We start from the raw sequence: 13,790 nt of genomic DNA on the forward strand, positions 1-13,790 counted from the left end.
ACAATATTAAAAAAAAAGTGATGGAAAATACAATTGGGAGATGACTCTATAAATAAAAAAATACTATTCTATAATTTTCTCTCTGTCACCCTACCCCATTTTATTGGACCAATGAAACTAAAAGGTTATTATGGGGACTAGAAAAAAAATGGTTAAAAAAAGTTTTATAAAGAATTTATATTAAAATGTATATTAAGTAAAATCTGACAAAAATCTGCTAAAACCTGCATTGCACAGAAAAAGTAAAAGAGAGAGAAAAATAGTTAAAGGATAGACTAATTTGACATTTTCGAACGAAACTTAAAATAAAATAGAGTATTAAACCTAATATTTTAGGTACAATACAATGATTCACACTAACAACTCGAAGTCACATTGATCCAAACAATATTCTTTCTGTAATATGAAATTAAATTTACAACTTATAACAACAAGCACTACTATATCAATTGTAACACTTTGAATTTTACCTTCCATAATCCATGGTTACAAACTACAATTTCCACCAAATATCTTCTAAGAACACTCATCCTAAGTTCATGATTTTGCTCCATAGGGCTAATCCACTCTTTTTTAAAAGGTTTATGGATTCTAACTAAGTCTTATAAAAGCTCTAGAAGAAACACAAAAAAAAAGGAATGGGGTGAGCATGTTTACAATTATATCATTATATTTGCATTGTGTTTTTTAGTTATAGATCATTGATTTCTTCAACAACATTGTTAAAGAAGGAAGAATTTAGATTCTCTATTGAATTTCTTTTGTATAATTCTTCTGCTGTACTTTCAAAATACATATTGATTTTGATGTTTTAAAATATATTTAAAAGATTTTTAAAACATCAACATCAATGTATTGGTAATGTTCAGCAGAAGAGAATACCGAAAAAACTCAATAATATATCTAAAGTCGTTAAAGGTGTAATTGAGTCTCCTCCACTACACTCTTTGACCTAAAAAAAATGATGTGATGTAGAATTAATCTGATTTGTGGTCTGCATCTGCTGTGGCTTGGACTTGAGCTGCATACTGTAAGTTCCATAAGACATCCTCAAAAGAGGGACGAAGGGAAGATTCTGGAGAAATGCATTTGGTTGTTATTGATATTGCAATTGATAAAGACTCTTGAGAGCAAGTGGTCAACACTATCGGATCCACAATCTTTCTTCTACCATCTTGACTCCCAAACGATGCCTGTCATTCACACCAATTATCACATTAGGTCTTGCATTAAAAAAATTAATCTTTTTATAATAATAGGTAAAAGGTTTACATATCAATTTACACCAATCAAGTTAATTTTTTTTTGTTTCAGATTTTATTATATTTTATTTTTATTGATTTCTCATAAATTTAACCTTTTTTTTTTCAAATGTCTCCATCATCACTTGCTTCATGCATCTTGACATGTCATGTGTTTTCATGAATTATTTTAAGACCGCATGTGGCATGTCTAGATATATGCCATTAGAGGGATTATCTTCCAATTTTGAATTTGACTAAAATGTTAAACGACCAGAACTTTTTGTTTTTCAATTTTGTGATATGTAAAGAATTACAAACATATAAGAAAATCTTTAAGTGCAAAAAAGGAATTTATATTTTGACAGTTTATTCTTCTACAACTTTCTTTCTGCTAATTGAGGAAAAAATAATCAGTACTTAAATATGATTAAATTCATTGAAGTAGTAGTTATATTCATCAAGAAGCAAAAGGCAAATGTTTAAAAAAGCACTAACCTTTTCATTTAGGAAAAATGTTTCACCTCTGTCGCATGCTATGGGTCCAACAAGTGATTCGAACAGGATGAATCCAAAATTATAAACATCATCATCTGCTTTTGTCCTTAGGCTACAATACAAAAAAGAACAATTTCTTTGTAATTCCATCTTTCCTACCAAAAATACATTTATGCATAACAAAGGACATCAAACTTTGGGTATTCCATCTTTCATACCCTTCACAATCCAAGGGCAGGAAATTATCAAAAGTGATTACTACACATAAAATTGGGAGAAGTAGTTGCATTGAGAAGTGAAGTGGCTTCAAGGAAGCAAACAGAATACCCTAATATGTAAAGAAATCATGTTTTGAGTGAAAACTAATCATGGTTTTCATGATAATATGGAAATAAATTTTTCTTGTGATGGCAAATGGTAGATGAACTTTGGATGTTAGCTCAGATATCAAAATTTACAGTGATGTCTAACATAACTTTATTTGAACTACTAATATGTTTTGGTGTTTATGTTAACTAAACTGAGTTTTGGTATCATACCATGGCTTTGATTTCTCGCCCTTTGCCTGTACAACACAAAAGAGGCAACACAGTGAATTGAGGATCAATCATAATTATGTCAAACAATGGTAAAAATGCAACATTGGGTTGCCAGGAACATACCTCAAACATTTCAATTTCTTCTGTGATGATGGACATACCATAGTCACTTAGTTTTGGAATGCAGTATTCATCAAGCAAGACATTTTTTGTCTTCAGTAGGTTACTAAAGCAGCCAGGTATAACACCAGTATGTAAGAAATGCACTGCCTTTGCAACTCCAATTAAAATTGCCAATCTATCAGACCACTTAAGTGCCTTCCCTACAGAAAGTTCTGCATGTTTGAATGAAGGAAGATCAGTGGATTGAAGCCTTCAAGCAGAAAGATGTGATGTCAAATACAACTTTTACAAGTTATAGTATAATGATTACAGTAAGAAAAATGAAAAGGTTATGAAGGATTGAGAAGATACAATCATCACTTAAGAAATAGTTAAATTGTCCTAATCTCGATAGAATATTGGTCAGAATTAGTACTACAGATATTCATGAAGCCATAAAGATAAGGAGAGACATAATTGGTGAAACTTGACTCAATAATATGCATGCTATCGTTTTTCCATGCTAACCTGAGAGATGAGCATGATAATTCCCATTTGGCACATACTCATACACAAGATGAAGTTTATGGGAATTGGAATCATCTTGTCCTCCACCATCAATACAATGACCCAAAAGGCTAACCAAATTTGGATGATGAAGTTTTGAGAGTAAATCCAATTTAGCTCTGAGAGTTTGAATTGAGCATTTCTTTGACAGAGCCAAAGACCGTATTGCCACATAGGATCCATTCTCCAGTTTACCTTTGTACATCTGTAATATGGCAGAAGAATTAAAGATGCATTTCAGTGAGCACACAAAATAAGTATCACAAAGTGTTTTTATTTTTACACATACATTTTAAATCATTTGACCTCTTAACAAGGTGTAAAGGCCAAAAGACATGCAAATAGTGTAACCTTAACTAGGATTTCAGAAATTGCAACCTTCCTGAAAACTCAAGAAATTTTGTCTCCTTAAGATGACTTGGTAGAACTGTAGAACACACCTCAGGTGTATACAATATTTCAGTAACATTTTAAGTGGTTGAACTGTACCTTCCCCATGGAGCCTTGACCAATATAAGTTGACAAATCAAAGTTTTTTGTGGCTTCCTTCAATTCCTCTATTGAAAATTGCCGACAGGTTGGAATAGTTTGTGTTCCTAGCTTCACTGTTTGAGAAATAAATCCTGAAAACAACACAAATCATGTCATTCCTATGTTGGAAAACAGCATTCCAATTTAAAATTAAGAGTCAACAACACATCACTATGGCCTAAGAAACCTATATACTTACTAGCATTTGCAAGGATCTCTGACGGAACTGCTATCGAGGAGTTATCTTGCCCAGTTGTCTTTCTGGAATGGTACTTTTTCCATAAGAAGACGCTAGAAACCAAAACCACAAGAACAAGTACAACAACGATGGCCATTACTACAGCTAGTTCCCATGTCTTGAAGCTTTTCCATCCAGAGGTGGATTCTTTGCAATAAGACCTTCTGTGCTGGTTCTGAGAGTCAACAGATAGACAGTTTCCAGCATATCTAACAACTCTACTGTCAGATGTATTCGCCAAGCAAGAAGGAAGTCCACCACTTAGCTTGTTACGAGAAATGTCCACAAACCCAAGTTTGCTACCACAGTTAAGTTTGTCTGGGAGGGTCCCACTTAGCACATTGCTTGCCAGATTCAAATAACTTATTTCTGGCAGAGAAAACAAGGCAGATGGGGGTGTCTTACTGAGAAAATTTGAAGAAAGATCAAGATGTTGAAGCTGATCCAGTTCTTGAAACTGCTTAGGTATCTCTCCTGAAAATGAGTTATTGCTAAGCAGCACAGTGACCACATATTTTGGCAACAATGGTAGTTCAGATTCTAAATGGTTTTCTCTTAAATCCAGAACATGTAGGCCAGTGAGAGAACTGAGACCAGGCAGGTCACCAGACAACTCATTGTGGGACAAGGAAATAACTTCAAGTGTCTTAATTTTTCCCAGTGAGGAGGGGAATGAACCCTTTAAGCCATTGCTCTTCATACTCAAGATATTCAGATTGGACAGAGAATCAAAGGAATCGGGCATAGTGGTGTTAAAATAATTGTCATCAAGGGTCAGTGTGTGAAGCGTTACCATTGTGGATATTTTTGGTGAAATGGCTCCAAATAAGAAATTGGAACTCAAGTCCAAAACTTGAAGCAAAGTGAAACTGTGAATCTTATCAGGAAGTGGCCCCCAAATCCCCAAGGACACCAAGCTAAGAACCCTTAAGGTGGTCAACTCTGTCAAAGTGATGAAAAAGGAATCAATGGAGAAATTCATGGATAGAGTGTGATTAGGAACTGGATATCCATTGAACCGTGGTGGCTTCGAAGATTTTTCACCCGTAATTTTAAGCTCAGTTACCTCATCATCTTCACATTTAATGCTCAGGTTTGCAGATGGAGAGAGCGTACAAAGGTCCCCCTGGTAATATTGCCATATCTGTAAAGAAGAGGGATACTCTAGATGAACTCTTAACTGCAGCAATGCTTGTGTCTGAGCAGCTTGTAACTCATAAGTGTTTGGGATGAAAAAGAACCATGAAAGAACAACAAGATAAAGGTAGCAAAACTGTCTCATTGTACCACCTTGGAACATAACGCATCAGATTTGATGAATGCCCAAAGACTCAAAACAGATCCTTCAAACCTCAAAGAAGTCAAAAGTAGACCACCCTGAAGAAATTTCTGTTGAACAGCGAAGATTCTAAATTGCACTTGCGGTTACAGTTTCGCCACACAGTTCTTGAAATTAAAAGAAATCACAGACAAACACAGCCCATGCGACCACAGTTGCAATGCCAGAGACCCTAAAAACCATAACTTTATCGCAGAAATTTGAAGATATCATAGACAAACACAACTAAGACAGTCACAATTATAGCCCCAGAGATTCCAAAAACTTTCAAACAGAGTGACCGAAATCACATTCACACACCCTTTTTATCAAAACCCTGTCAACGGTTTCGATCACAGCATCAACAACTCTAACTTTACAATTAAAGAGAACCAACAAGGAAAAAGAGGAAACTTGGACATTGTTCACGGACTTGGGTTAGTAAAAACTTTAACTTTAAACCATGGAGCACCTGGACCTGCACCTGTCGGGAGAAAGAAAGAAGAACCCATTTATTGGTAGTAGTTGAATGCAGAGGGTAACAGAGCAGAACAGGGGAAACAGGACCTTGGTAAGTATAACAATGGAAGGGCACAAATTGCGGCTTCAATGAATGGTGAACGTGTGTTGAAATGGGACAAAACAAGTGAGGTAGTTGAAAATGTGATACTCTGGTGACTGAGAAAGGCATTTATTTTGGTGTTTGAAGTGGCGTTGCTGCCATTAATGGGGTCGGTAACTATTGGAGAGAAGGTGAAGGACAGAGGAGATAGCAGAGCAGGGTCATAGCTTCAAAAAGATAATGCAGTACAGAATCTCTATCCACTAATAATATATATATTTTCTCTCTCCTAAATTTCAAATCACGTTATGACATTACTTAATTACTTTTATAACATATTTTCGTTAATTCATGACATATTAATACTTTGTATTCTTATTTTAAAATTTTCATTTGTATTCTTATTTTAAAATTTTCATTTGTATTCTTATTTTAAAATTTTTATTTATTATATTTAAAATTGAAGTACTTAGGTAAGACTTTGAAATCATTAAATACGAATATTTCCATATTAAATCAAGCGAGATAAACTTTGTTCATTTTAAATATTTACTATTTTTTTAATAGAAACATATCAATTTATAGAAGATGCTTTAGAAGAGAAACAATTAATGTTCTTAACTTTAAAGCTCTCTCGTGAAATCCCAATTGTCTGCTTGCAATTTAATTTCTATATAATTTTTGTGTCTAAAATATCGGGCGAGTAAGGTATATTTATATAAATAATAATAATAATAATAAATATACAATTTTTTATAATATTATCATTTTTTAATGGGTTAAATATGTTTTTAGTCCCTAAACTATTGGTCATTTCTGGTTTTCGTCCCTCTTCCAAAGTAAGGTACACTTTAGTCCTCATACTTTTCGAAACTATGGTTTTAGTCCTCCAAAACTAACACCGTGAAAAATATGCTGATGTGTCTAACGTCTCTTTCCACGTGTTCTAACGTCTCTTTCCACGTGTTTAAACAGCTAAAATGCAAAGTTAATCCAACGTTCGTAAAGTTTGGTTTATTAGTTTCATTGCATAGTGTTGTCTGAAGGATTTGAGCAAAGACAAAGTGGAAAGAAGGTTGAAGCTTGGATATCACCTTCTTGGGCGTTGGTGGAGTTGGGCACGTAAGTTCACATTTGTCTTTGTTTTGGTTTAAAATGATGGATGGATTTGGGGATGTAGGATTTTGTTGAAGGGTTCTGGTTTCGAACTTGAGTTTCTTTGTTAATCACTTTTGAAGGGAAATGAAAGGTGATAGAGGAGGTTGCACACCAAGGAGCATAGGTTCTGGAATGTCCCAAAGTTGTGGATCATCTCACTTAGCTTCAAAAAACTGTGGTTGTGGGGAAAGATTGTTGTTGTTGAAGGCAACTACATTGAAGAACAAAGGGAGACTATTTTATAGATGTAGAAATTGGGCAGTAAGTGAGAATAAAAGCTTTATTTATTGTGTTGAATATTGCATTGCTGATTTATAATTTTCATTTGCAGAGTAATTCAAGCTGTAACTTCTTTGAATGGGTTGATGAAGGAGATTTCAAAATGGAAGGAAGCTTACAAAGGAAGAGTGAAGAAGTTGAAGTGTGTATTGAAAATGTTGTGTTGGATCTAAGGAAGAAGAAGGACAAGTTGAAGAAGAAATTAGAGGAAGAGAGAAAAAATTTCAAAATGATGTTGGTGTTTTTTGTATTGTCATGGGCATTAACTGCCATGTTTTGTATTCTGTTTGTGTTGAAGGTTAATTGTAATTAGATAGGTTGTGATGTGGATGTACAAGGAAGTTTTAAATTGAATAAACTGTGGAAGTTTAGTTCAATTGTGCCTTGATGGTTGTGTTATGTGCATTTGTGTTATATACTTTGGAAATATTAATAGCTGTGTTTAAAATCACCAAATTCTGCAAGTTATCAGAAAAAGTGTTTAAAATTTGGGGGTTTAAATGTCAATTTTGCAGAAACGAGTTTGGAATGTTAATGTGATGATTTTAGCAACTTTGTTTGACCAAATTTGACATGTACTAACTGCCAGCAGAGGCTAAAAGCTTCGAGATGAAAATATCAGTGTATGAGTTGGTCTTTAGCACCAAAAGTAAGTGGTCCCAGCATAAGTAAAACCAGACAGCAGCTTAAACAATTACAACATAAGTAAAAGCAAAGCAATGTGGTCCATATTGATTCATAAAGAAGATGTTCAAATAGTGGTCCCAGCATAGTTTAAAGGGTTACAGACAGTACAAGACAAAAAAGTGGTCCACTACAGCCACTACTTTAATTACAACTTCCTTGACAGCCTACAGCCACTACAATTTGTTTGAAATTACATCTTTCAATTACAACTTCCTTGAGACCCTACAATTTGTGCAGCCAATCTTGTGGATGTTCTTCTTGCCCCTTCACGCATAGTTGCAGATCCTCCACCTTGTGATGCTGATGCAGCCCCAGCCCGTGCATCTGTGGCTGATCTCCTTCCAGCTTGTGGTGCAGATGCAGATGCCCCCCTTCCAGCAATTGATGCAGCCCTTCCAGCTTGTGATGCAGATGCAGATGCCCCCCTTCCAGCTTGTGATGCAGCCCTTGTTGATGCAGATCCAGGTGTTGATGTAGAAGCCCCCCTTTTGTCCTACGAAAGGAGTAAGATAGTTAAATAACAAATAGTTGTAAATAAATGAACTTGTAAATAACATTACCAAGAAGATTTACCTTGCTTTTCTGGCTCTTTTTACATGTCCTTACATTGTGTCCATATGCATTGCAAGTGCTACATCTTATAGCAGTATTGGTCTTTGACAATTTTCCATGGCTCACATATTCATCAACTTCTCGTCTTCTTAATTTTTTTGGCCTCCCAGGAGGTCTTTTGTAAATGGGAGGTAGTAGTTGTGGAGAGTCAGATGTAGGCCAAAGTTGTTGTCCATTGATAGGACTTATAATTGGTGCATAACAAGTTCTATAGGCATCTTTCTTATAGTAAGGATGAACATAATGTTCTGGGTTTTCTGATTTGTAATGAATGGCAGCAACCGCATGTCTACATGGTATTCCTACCAAATCCCACAAGTAACAAGTACATGTGTGATTACTTAAATCAACAACAAATTTGTCCATGGTAAAGCCATGAGTTACTTCAAACTGTGAACCCCCTTCCCATACCGGAAGCCAATTCCCACTCTTTTCAACCTCCATATCCAATCTTTTCCTCGGTTTAGGCATAACATCACCAGGATATGAGTCAATTTTTTCTCTAAGACTTGCAAACCTACTCATTATGTATGATCTAATCCATTCCATCATTGAAATTATTGGTTTGTCCCTTGCCATTAAAATAGTACTATTAAATGATTATGACAAGTTATTGATCAACACATCACACCTAGGATAAGCACTAAAAGCATGCTTACACCAACTTTTAGTTGGTATACCCATCAACCAATTAAAGGCATCAACATTCACATTTTTTAACTCACCCATTTTTTTCTCCCATTCCTTATCGAATGTTGCCTTGGCAGCCCCCATCATAAGGTCTCTAATGAGCAAGCCTCCCCCAAATTTTTTCTTGTAATTGTTGTATAAATGGCGTAAACACAGCCTGTGTTCCACTCCATTCAAGATATCATCAAAAACTGACATTAATCCCTGCAACCATAATACACTAATAAGTATTACATAATCAAAATAAATTTCTAACTAAAGTAAAAATTTTAATGTACCTTTTGCTGATCCGAAATAAAGATCCACCTTTGACAATCTATTCCTCCAATATCATCAAGCAGGTGTCTCAAAAACCACATCCATGTGTCTTTGCATTCTGTTTCTACCACAGCAAAAGCTAGTGGGAAATACTGGTCATTAGGGTCTCTTCCTACTGCAACTAACAACTGACCTCCATAATTTGTCTTCAAGTGACAACCATCTACACCAATAAATGGTCTGCAACTACCTAAAAACCCCTGCTTACAACCCTCCAAACACATGTAAAATGACCCAAACCTTGGTTGCAAGGTGGGTTCGGGTTGATTGACCTTAATCTTGAAGGTCCCACCCTTGACTCTTAATAACTCAGCCACATAGTCATACAAACGACCATATTGTCGTTCTCCATCACCCACTAAACAATCCATTGCAATTCTCTTAGCTCTTCCAGCCTTCCAATGACTTATTCCAATACTATATGACTTTTGTATTTCATCTATGATTTGTTTCACTGTCATGCCTGCAACATTGACAAATCTGGAAACCAAAACCTGTGCAATCCATTCTACATTTGCACTTTTGCCACCAAAACCCCTTCCACACTTGTGCTGAACTACAGTATTGAAAACCGGAAACAGTGGTTAGTTTGAATTACAAGAAACTAGAATTATAGTTAATTTGGGGTGGAGGAAATATTCATTTTAACGTACAGAAAAGTTTATTTTAGAAAATAAATGTCTAAACAAAATTAACAACTCAAAAGTTATGTTTCCTTATATTTTTTGTTTTCTAATTTTTAAAATTTAAGCAGTTTTAGAAAGTAGAAATAAGAAAGAATGATGAAAAGAAAAAAGACAGAAAAATATGCAATCAATAACAATAATAATAACAATAACAACAATAACAATAACAATAAGAATAATAATAATAATAATAATTTAAAATAGAATATCAAAATAATTCACACCCTAGTTGGTACTAACAAAATATGGTGAAAGAGTCTTGAATAAGAGTAAAGAACTACTCTTAATGGATATTTTAGTGGTTTTATATGTGCCAAATAGATTACAAAATCTTAAAATATTTGCGAGTTTTAGATTTCAAACTTTCTTCCCTTAATCGACTAGAAGAAAAATATATAAATGTTTAATATCAATTGTGGTTCCTAGTTTCGTTAGTTGTGTTAAAAGTGATATTCCTATTTTTCAAAAGTTCATAGTGGTTTCATATGTTTTAAAATCGGTTCAAATTGGTCTTTTTTGCTTACGATGTTAAAAATGCTAATGGTATAATGTCTATCCTAACCAAAAGTGAATGAGTTGTCTAGTTATTGATTGCATGACAAGCTCAGGTCAATTGACTTCGCAATGTCAGGTTTATTGATGTAGAAATGTTAAAAGCTAAATTTATTGGGTAAAAGGAAAGGGTTAGGGTTCGTGGAAGTTCTTCCCTAAATTGAGCAAAGTCGTTGTGGCGAGATAGGAATGACTTCTTCCCAAGGTTGTTCTTCTTGTTCCAATACATGGGGCAAAGAAGTTTCTCATCCTCACATGGTGGTGATTGTAGGGGAGGTGGGATAATTCCTATTTGCAATTGTGGTGATATTACTATAAGCAAAGTGGCCATAATTGCAAAGAATGTTAGCAGACAATTTTGGGGATGTCGTCATTACAAGGTTTTATGAATACCCTTTTCACTTTATGTGTATTGGATTTATGTGTTGATACATTCCCTGACTTTGAAGTTATTTTGGTGAGTAACAGGGTGGATCTTCAAATGAGATGTCTTGTAACTTTTTCAAGTAGTGTTCTAAAGAAAACGTTGATGAAAGAGATGTCACAATTGTTAGGCAAATGAGGAGGATATGTGATCTAGAAAATTTAGTGAAAGAATTGAATAAAGGATAAATTTCTTAGTTGGAACTGTTTGTGTTGGTATTGTGTTGAACATTTTGATATTGTAGTTTTGTTTAAGTTTGTTAGGTGGGCAATGTGATTGTATCTTTTGTTAAGGTGAATGTTTAGGTTCAAGTGTTTAGGCTGATGTTTGTAGGTTCATGTAATGGATGATGTATCAGTCTCTATTATAAAGAGTTGAAATGAAGAATCTGATTTCGTTATGGAATGTTCAATTTAGTCCTCTTTTGATTAAAAAATGTGCAATGTGGTCCCTAATGTATATGACTATGATACATATGAAGGATACCTGACATAATATAGTAATAGAAGTGTTATAAATCATTTAATAACATAAGATTATGGCGTAATAACATAATAACATTATAAGAAAGGCATCATCAAAGTGCTTAATATAAATACATTTAATGTAAGTGCTTAATATTAGTAGATATACACCATCAAAGTACTTAATTAAAGTTGATCAAATTACATCACCATCAAAGTACATAATTAAAGTGGTTAATATCAGTACAAAATACATCCAAATTTTCCCAATGAAAGAAAATAAATTAACATCTAAAGAGTTTTCTTCTTATATCTAACCTTTTCCTTCTCATTGGTGGACTTAACTCTGGAATGGATTCTTGAGTTGCTTGTGGTGGCTAAGGGGATTTGGGACCTGGTGACTGTGATGTTAGAGGGGATTAGGGAGGAGATTGGGGACTTGGTTGCTATGATGGTAGAGGGGATTGGGTACTTGCTGGCTGTGATGATAGAGGGGATTGAGTTCTTGGTGGCTGTGATGGTATAGGAGATTTGGTAGTTTGTGGTTGTGATGGTTCTATGATGTAAAGACGTAAAGGACAATGATTTTTATTGTGCCCAACTTCACTGTAGATGCTACATTTCTTTTTATGGCCACCAACACTCATTTGGGTCTAATCCCTAGTTAGCTCCCATGCTTCCAACCTTATTTTTTTCTTTGGCCTCCCAAGCAACTTCCATTTAAATGGTGGCATTACATCTAGGAAGTTTGTTCTTTCTCTTAGCAGGTGGCCATTAACAAGATAAATGATGGAGCCATATGTCTTCATATGTGGATCTTCTGAACCAACTTAGAATAAAAAAATTTGGGTCTACATTTAAGTAGTTCATTACTGCAATTACATAACAACAAGGGATGTCATTAATCATCCATTTCTTGCAATTACATTGTTCACTATCCAGGTCCATTGTGAACTTATTCCCAACGACTAAAATGTGTCTAACCTTAAACATCTTTCGTGCAAACTAGCTGAAAGAAATAAAGGATATGAAGATAAATGAAAAATGAATATGAACATAAATATAAATGAGAATTGGATATGAAAATAAATGAGAATATTACCTAGGGATCCAAAGTAATATTCTTCTTCTTCTTCTTTATTGCTAAGAGCATCTTTTAGACGAGACACTTGCTTCTTACTTTAGTGTCTAAGAGCATCTTTTAGATGAGACACTTGCTTCTTATATGATTTATTGTTCATATAAAATATTATCTTTTAGACGAAGCATGATCATATTTTATACTTGGTTGTTTTTAGTATTAAATCAAAATCATGGGGTGTTTGACTTTATATCTAACAATCTTGTAATAGGGTGTTACAAGGTAAGGAATCAAGCCTTGTAAGCTTCGAGACTTAGGTTTTTGTGTTGTTTTTCTTTCATTATTTTATTAAGTGTGTGTAAAACTTGAAAAATCTATAACGAAAAGACACTTGCTTCTTACATGATTTATTGTTCATATATTATCTTTTAGACGAAGCATGATCATGTTTTATACTTTATTGTTTTTAGTGTTAAATCAAAATCATGGGGTGTTTGCCTTTTTTATCTAACAATCTTATAATAGGGTGTTACAAGGTAAGGAATCAAGCCTTGTAAGCTTCGAGACTTAGGTTAGGTTCTTGTGTTTTTTCCTTTCACTATTTTGTTAAGTGTATGTAAAACTTGAAAAATCTATAGCGACGAGACACTTGCTTCTTATATGATTTATTGTTTATATAAAATATTATCTTTTAGACTAAACATGATCATATTTTATACTTGGTTGTTTTTAGTATTAAATCAAAATCATGAGGTGTTTGACTTTTTATCTAACAATCTTGTAAAAGGGTGTTACAAGGTAAGGAATCAAGCCTTGTAAGCTTCGAGACTTAGGTTCTTGTATTGTTTTTCTTTCACTATTTTGTTAAGTGTATGTAAAGCTTCGAAAAATCTATTGCGTGGAGCTTGGCTGGTGTGATTAAACAACTAGATGTAGTTCCTGATATAGTATTTTTTGTGGGATTTTTCTTTCACTATTTTGTTGAATGTATGCAAAAATTGAAACATCTATAGTGTAGAGTTTGGTTGGTATGGTTGAACAACCAGATACAATTTAATTCTCGTAATAGGTACTAAAATTTTATGCTAATCTTTCCTTCTACTTATCACTTTTCTTGCTTTAATATTGCAATTATTTGAATAAACTATATATCTTACTTATTTCAATTTTTTTTGTTCAAAAGTCTAATAGGGTTTTTCCTTCTTAATTTTTGAAAATTTGTTAAAATTTTCATTATGTTCTC

At 34.0% G+C, this 13,790-nt stretch overlaps 3 protein-coding genes across 3 annotated transcripts; all 3 read right to left on the reverse strand.

The window, feature by feature from the left end:
• Positions 1–350: 350 nt before the first annotated feature.
• LOC124821853 (Leucine-rich repeat protein kinase family protein) lies at positions 351–5,830 on the reverse strand. The gene is made up of 7 exons (XM_047293802.2): positions 3,678–5,830; positions 3,437–3,570; positions 2,909–3,152; positions 2,402–2,613; positions 2,279–2,304; positions 1,740–1,851; positions 351–1,193 (listed from the first exon to the last, which is right to left on the reverse strand). Exons 1-7 carry the CDS (start codon positions 5,014–5,016, stop codon positions 978–980), a joined length of 2,283 nt encoding a protein of 760 aa, XP_047149758.1. The 5' UTR covers positions 5,017–5,830; the 3' UTR covers positions 351–977.
• Positions 5,831–7,919: 2,089 nt separating this feature from the next.
• Positions 7,920–8,803, reverse strand: LOC148200239 (uncharacterized). The gene is made up of 2 exons (XM_088113260.1): positions 8,294–8,803; positions 7,920–8,213 (listed from the first exon to the last, which is right to left on the reverse strand). Exons 1-2 carry the CDS (start codon positions 8,801–8,803, stop codon positions 7,920–7,922), a joined length of 804 nt encoding a protein of 267 aa, XP_087969386.1.
• Positions 8,804–8,932: 129 nt separating this feature from the next.
• On the reverse strand, positions 8,933–10,909 carry LOC148200240 (uncharacterized). Its single transcript, XM_088112874.1, has 3 exons — positions 10,645–10,909; positions 9,301–9,896; positions 8,933–9,226 (listed from the first exon to the last, which is right to left on the reverse strand). Exons 1-3 carry the CDS (start codon positions 10,907–10,909, stop codon positions 8,933–8,935), a joined length of 1,155 nt encoding a protein of 384 aa, XP_087969000.1.
• Between the last annotated feature and the right edge of the window lie 2,881 nt (positions 10,910–13,790).

This window comes from Vigna umbellata, chromosome 4, assembly GCF_029865625.1.
Source record: "Vigna umbellata cultivar VRB3 chromosome 4, Vumbellata_1.0, whole genome shotgun sequence".
In the NCBI taxonomy this organism is placed as follows: Eukaryota; Viridiplantae; Streptophyta; class Magnoliopsida; order Fabales; family Fabaceae; genus Vigna; species Vigna umbellata.

Coding starts and splice junctions, on each gene's coding strand:
- LOC124821853 (XM_047293802.2), bottom strand. CDS start 5,016: ATGTTCCAAGGTGGTACAATGAGACAGTTTTGCTACCTTTATCTTGTT. Junction 2,305..2,401: donor AAGAAATTGAAATGTTTGAG/GTATGTTCCTGG, acceptor TGTGTTGTACAG/GCAAAGGGCGAGAAATCAAA. Junction 1,194..1,739: donor CATTTTTCCTAAATGAAAAG/GTTAGTGCTTTT, acceptor TGTGAATGACAG/GCATCGTTTGGGAGTCAAGA.
- LOC148200239 (XM_088113260.1), bottom strand. CDS start 8,803: ATGCCTAAACCGAGGAAAAGATTGGATATGGAGGTTGAAAAGAGTGGG. Junction 8,214..8,293: donor AAAAGAGCCAGAAAAGCAAG/GTAAATCTTCTT, acceptor CTCCTTTCGTAG/GACAAAAGGGGGGCTTCTAC.
- LOC148200240 (XM_088112874.1), bottom strand. CDS start 10,909: ATGGCCACTTTGCTTATAGTAATATCACCACAATTGCAAATAGGAATT. Junction 9,897..10,644: donor AATAAACCTGACATTGCGAA/GTCAATTGACCT, acceptor TCAATACTGTAG/TTCAGCACAAGTGTGGAAGG. Junction 9,227..9,300: donor TTATTTCGGATCAGCAAAAG/GTACATTAAAAT, acceptor TTATGGTTGCAG/GGATTAATGTCAGTTTTTGA.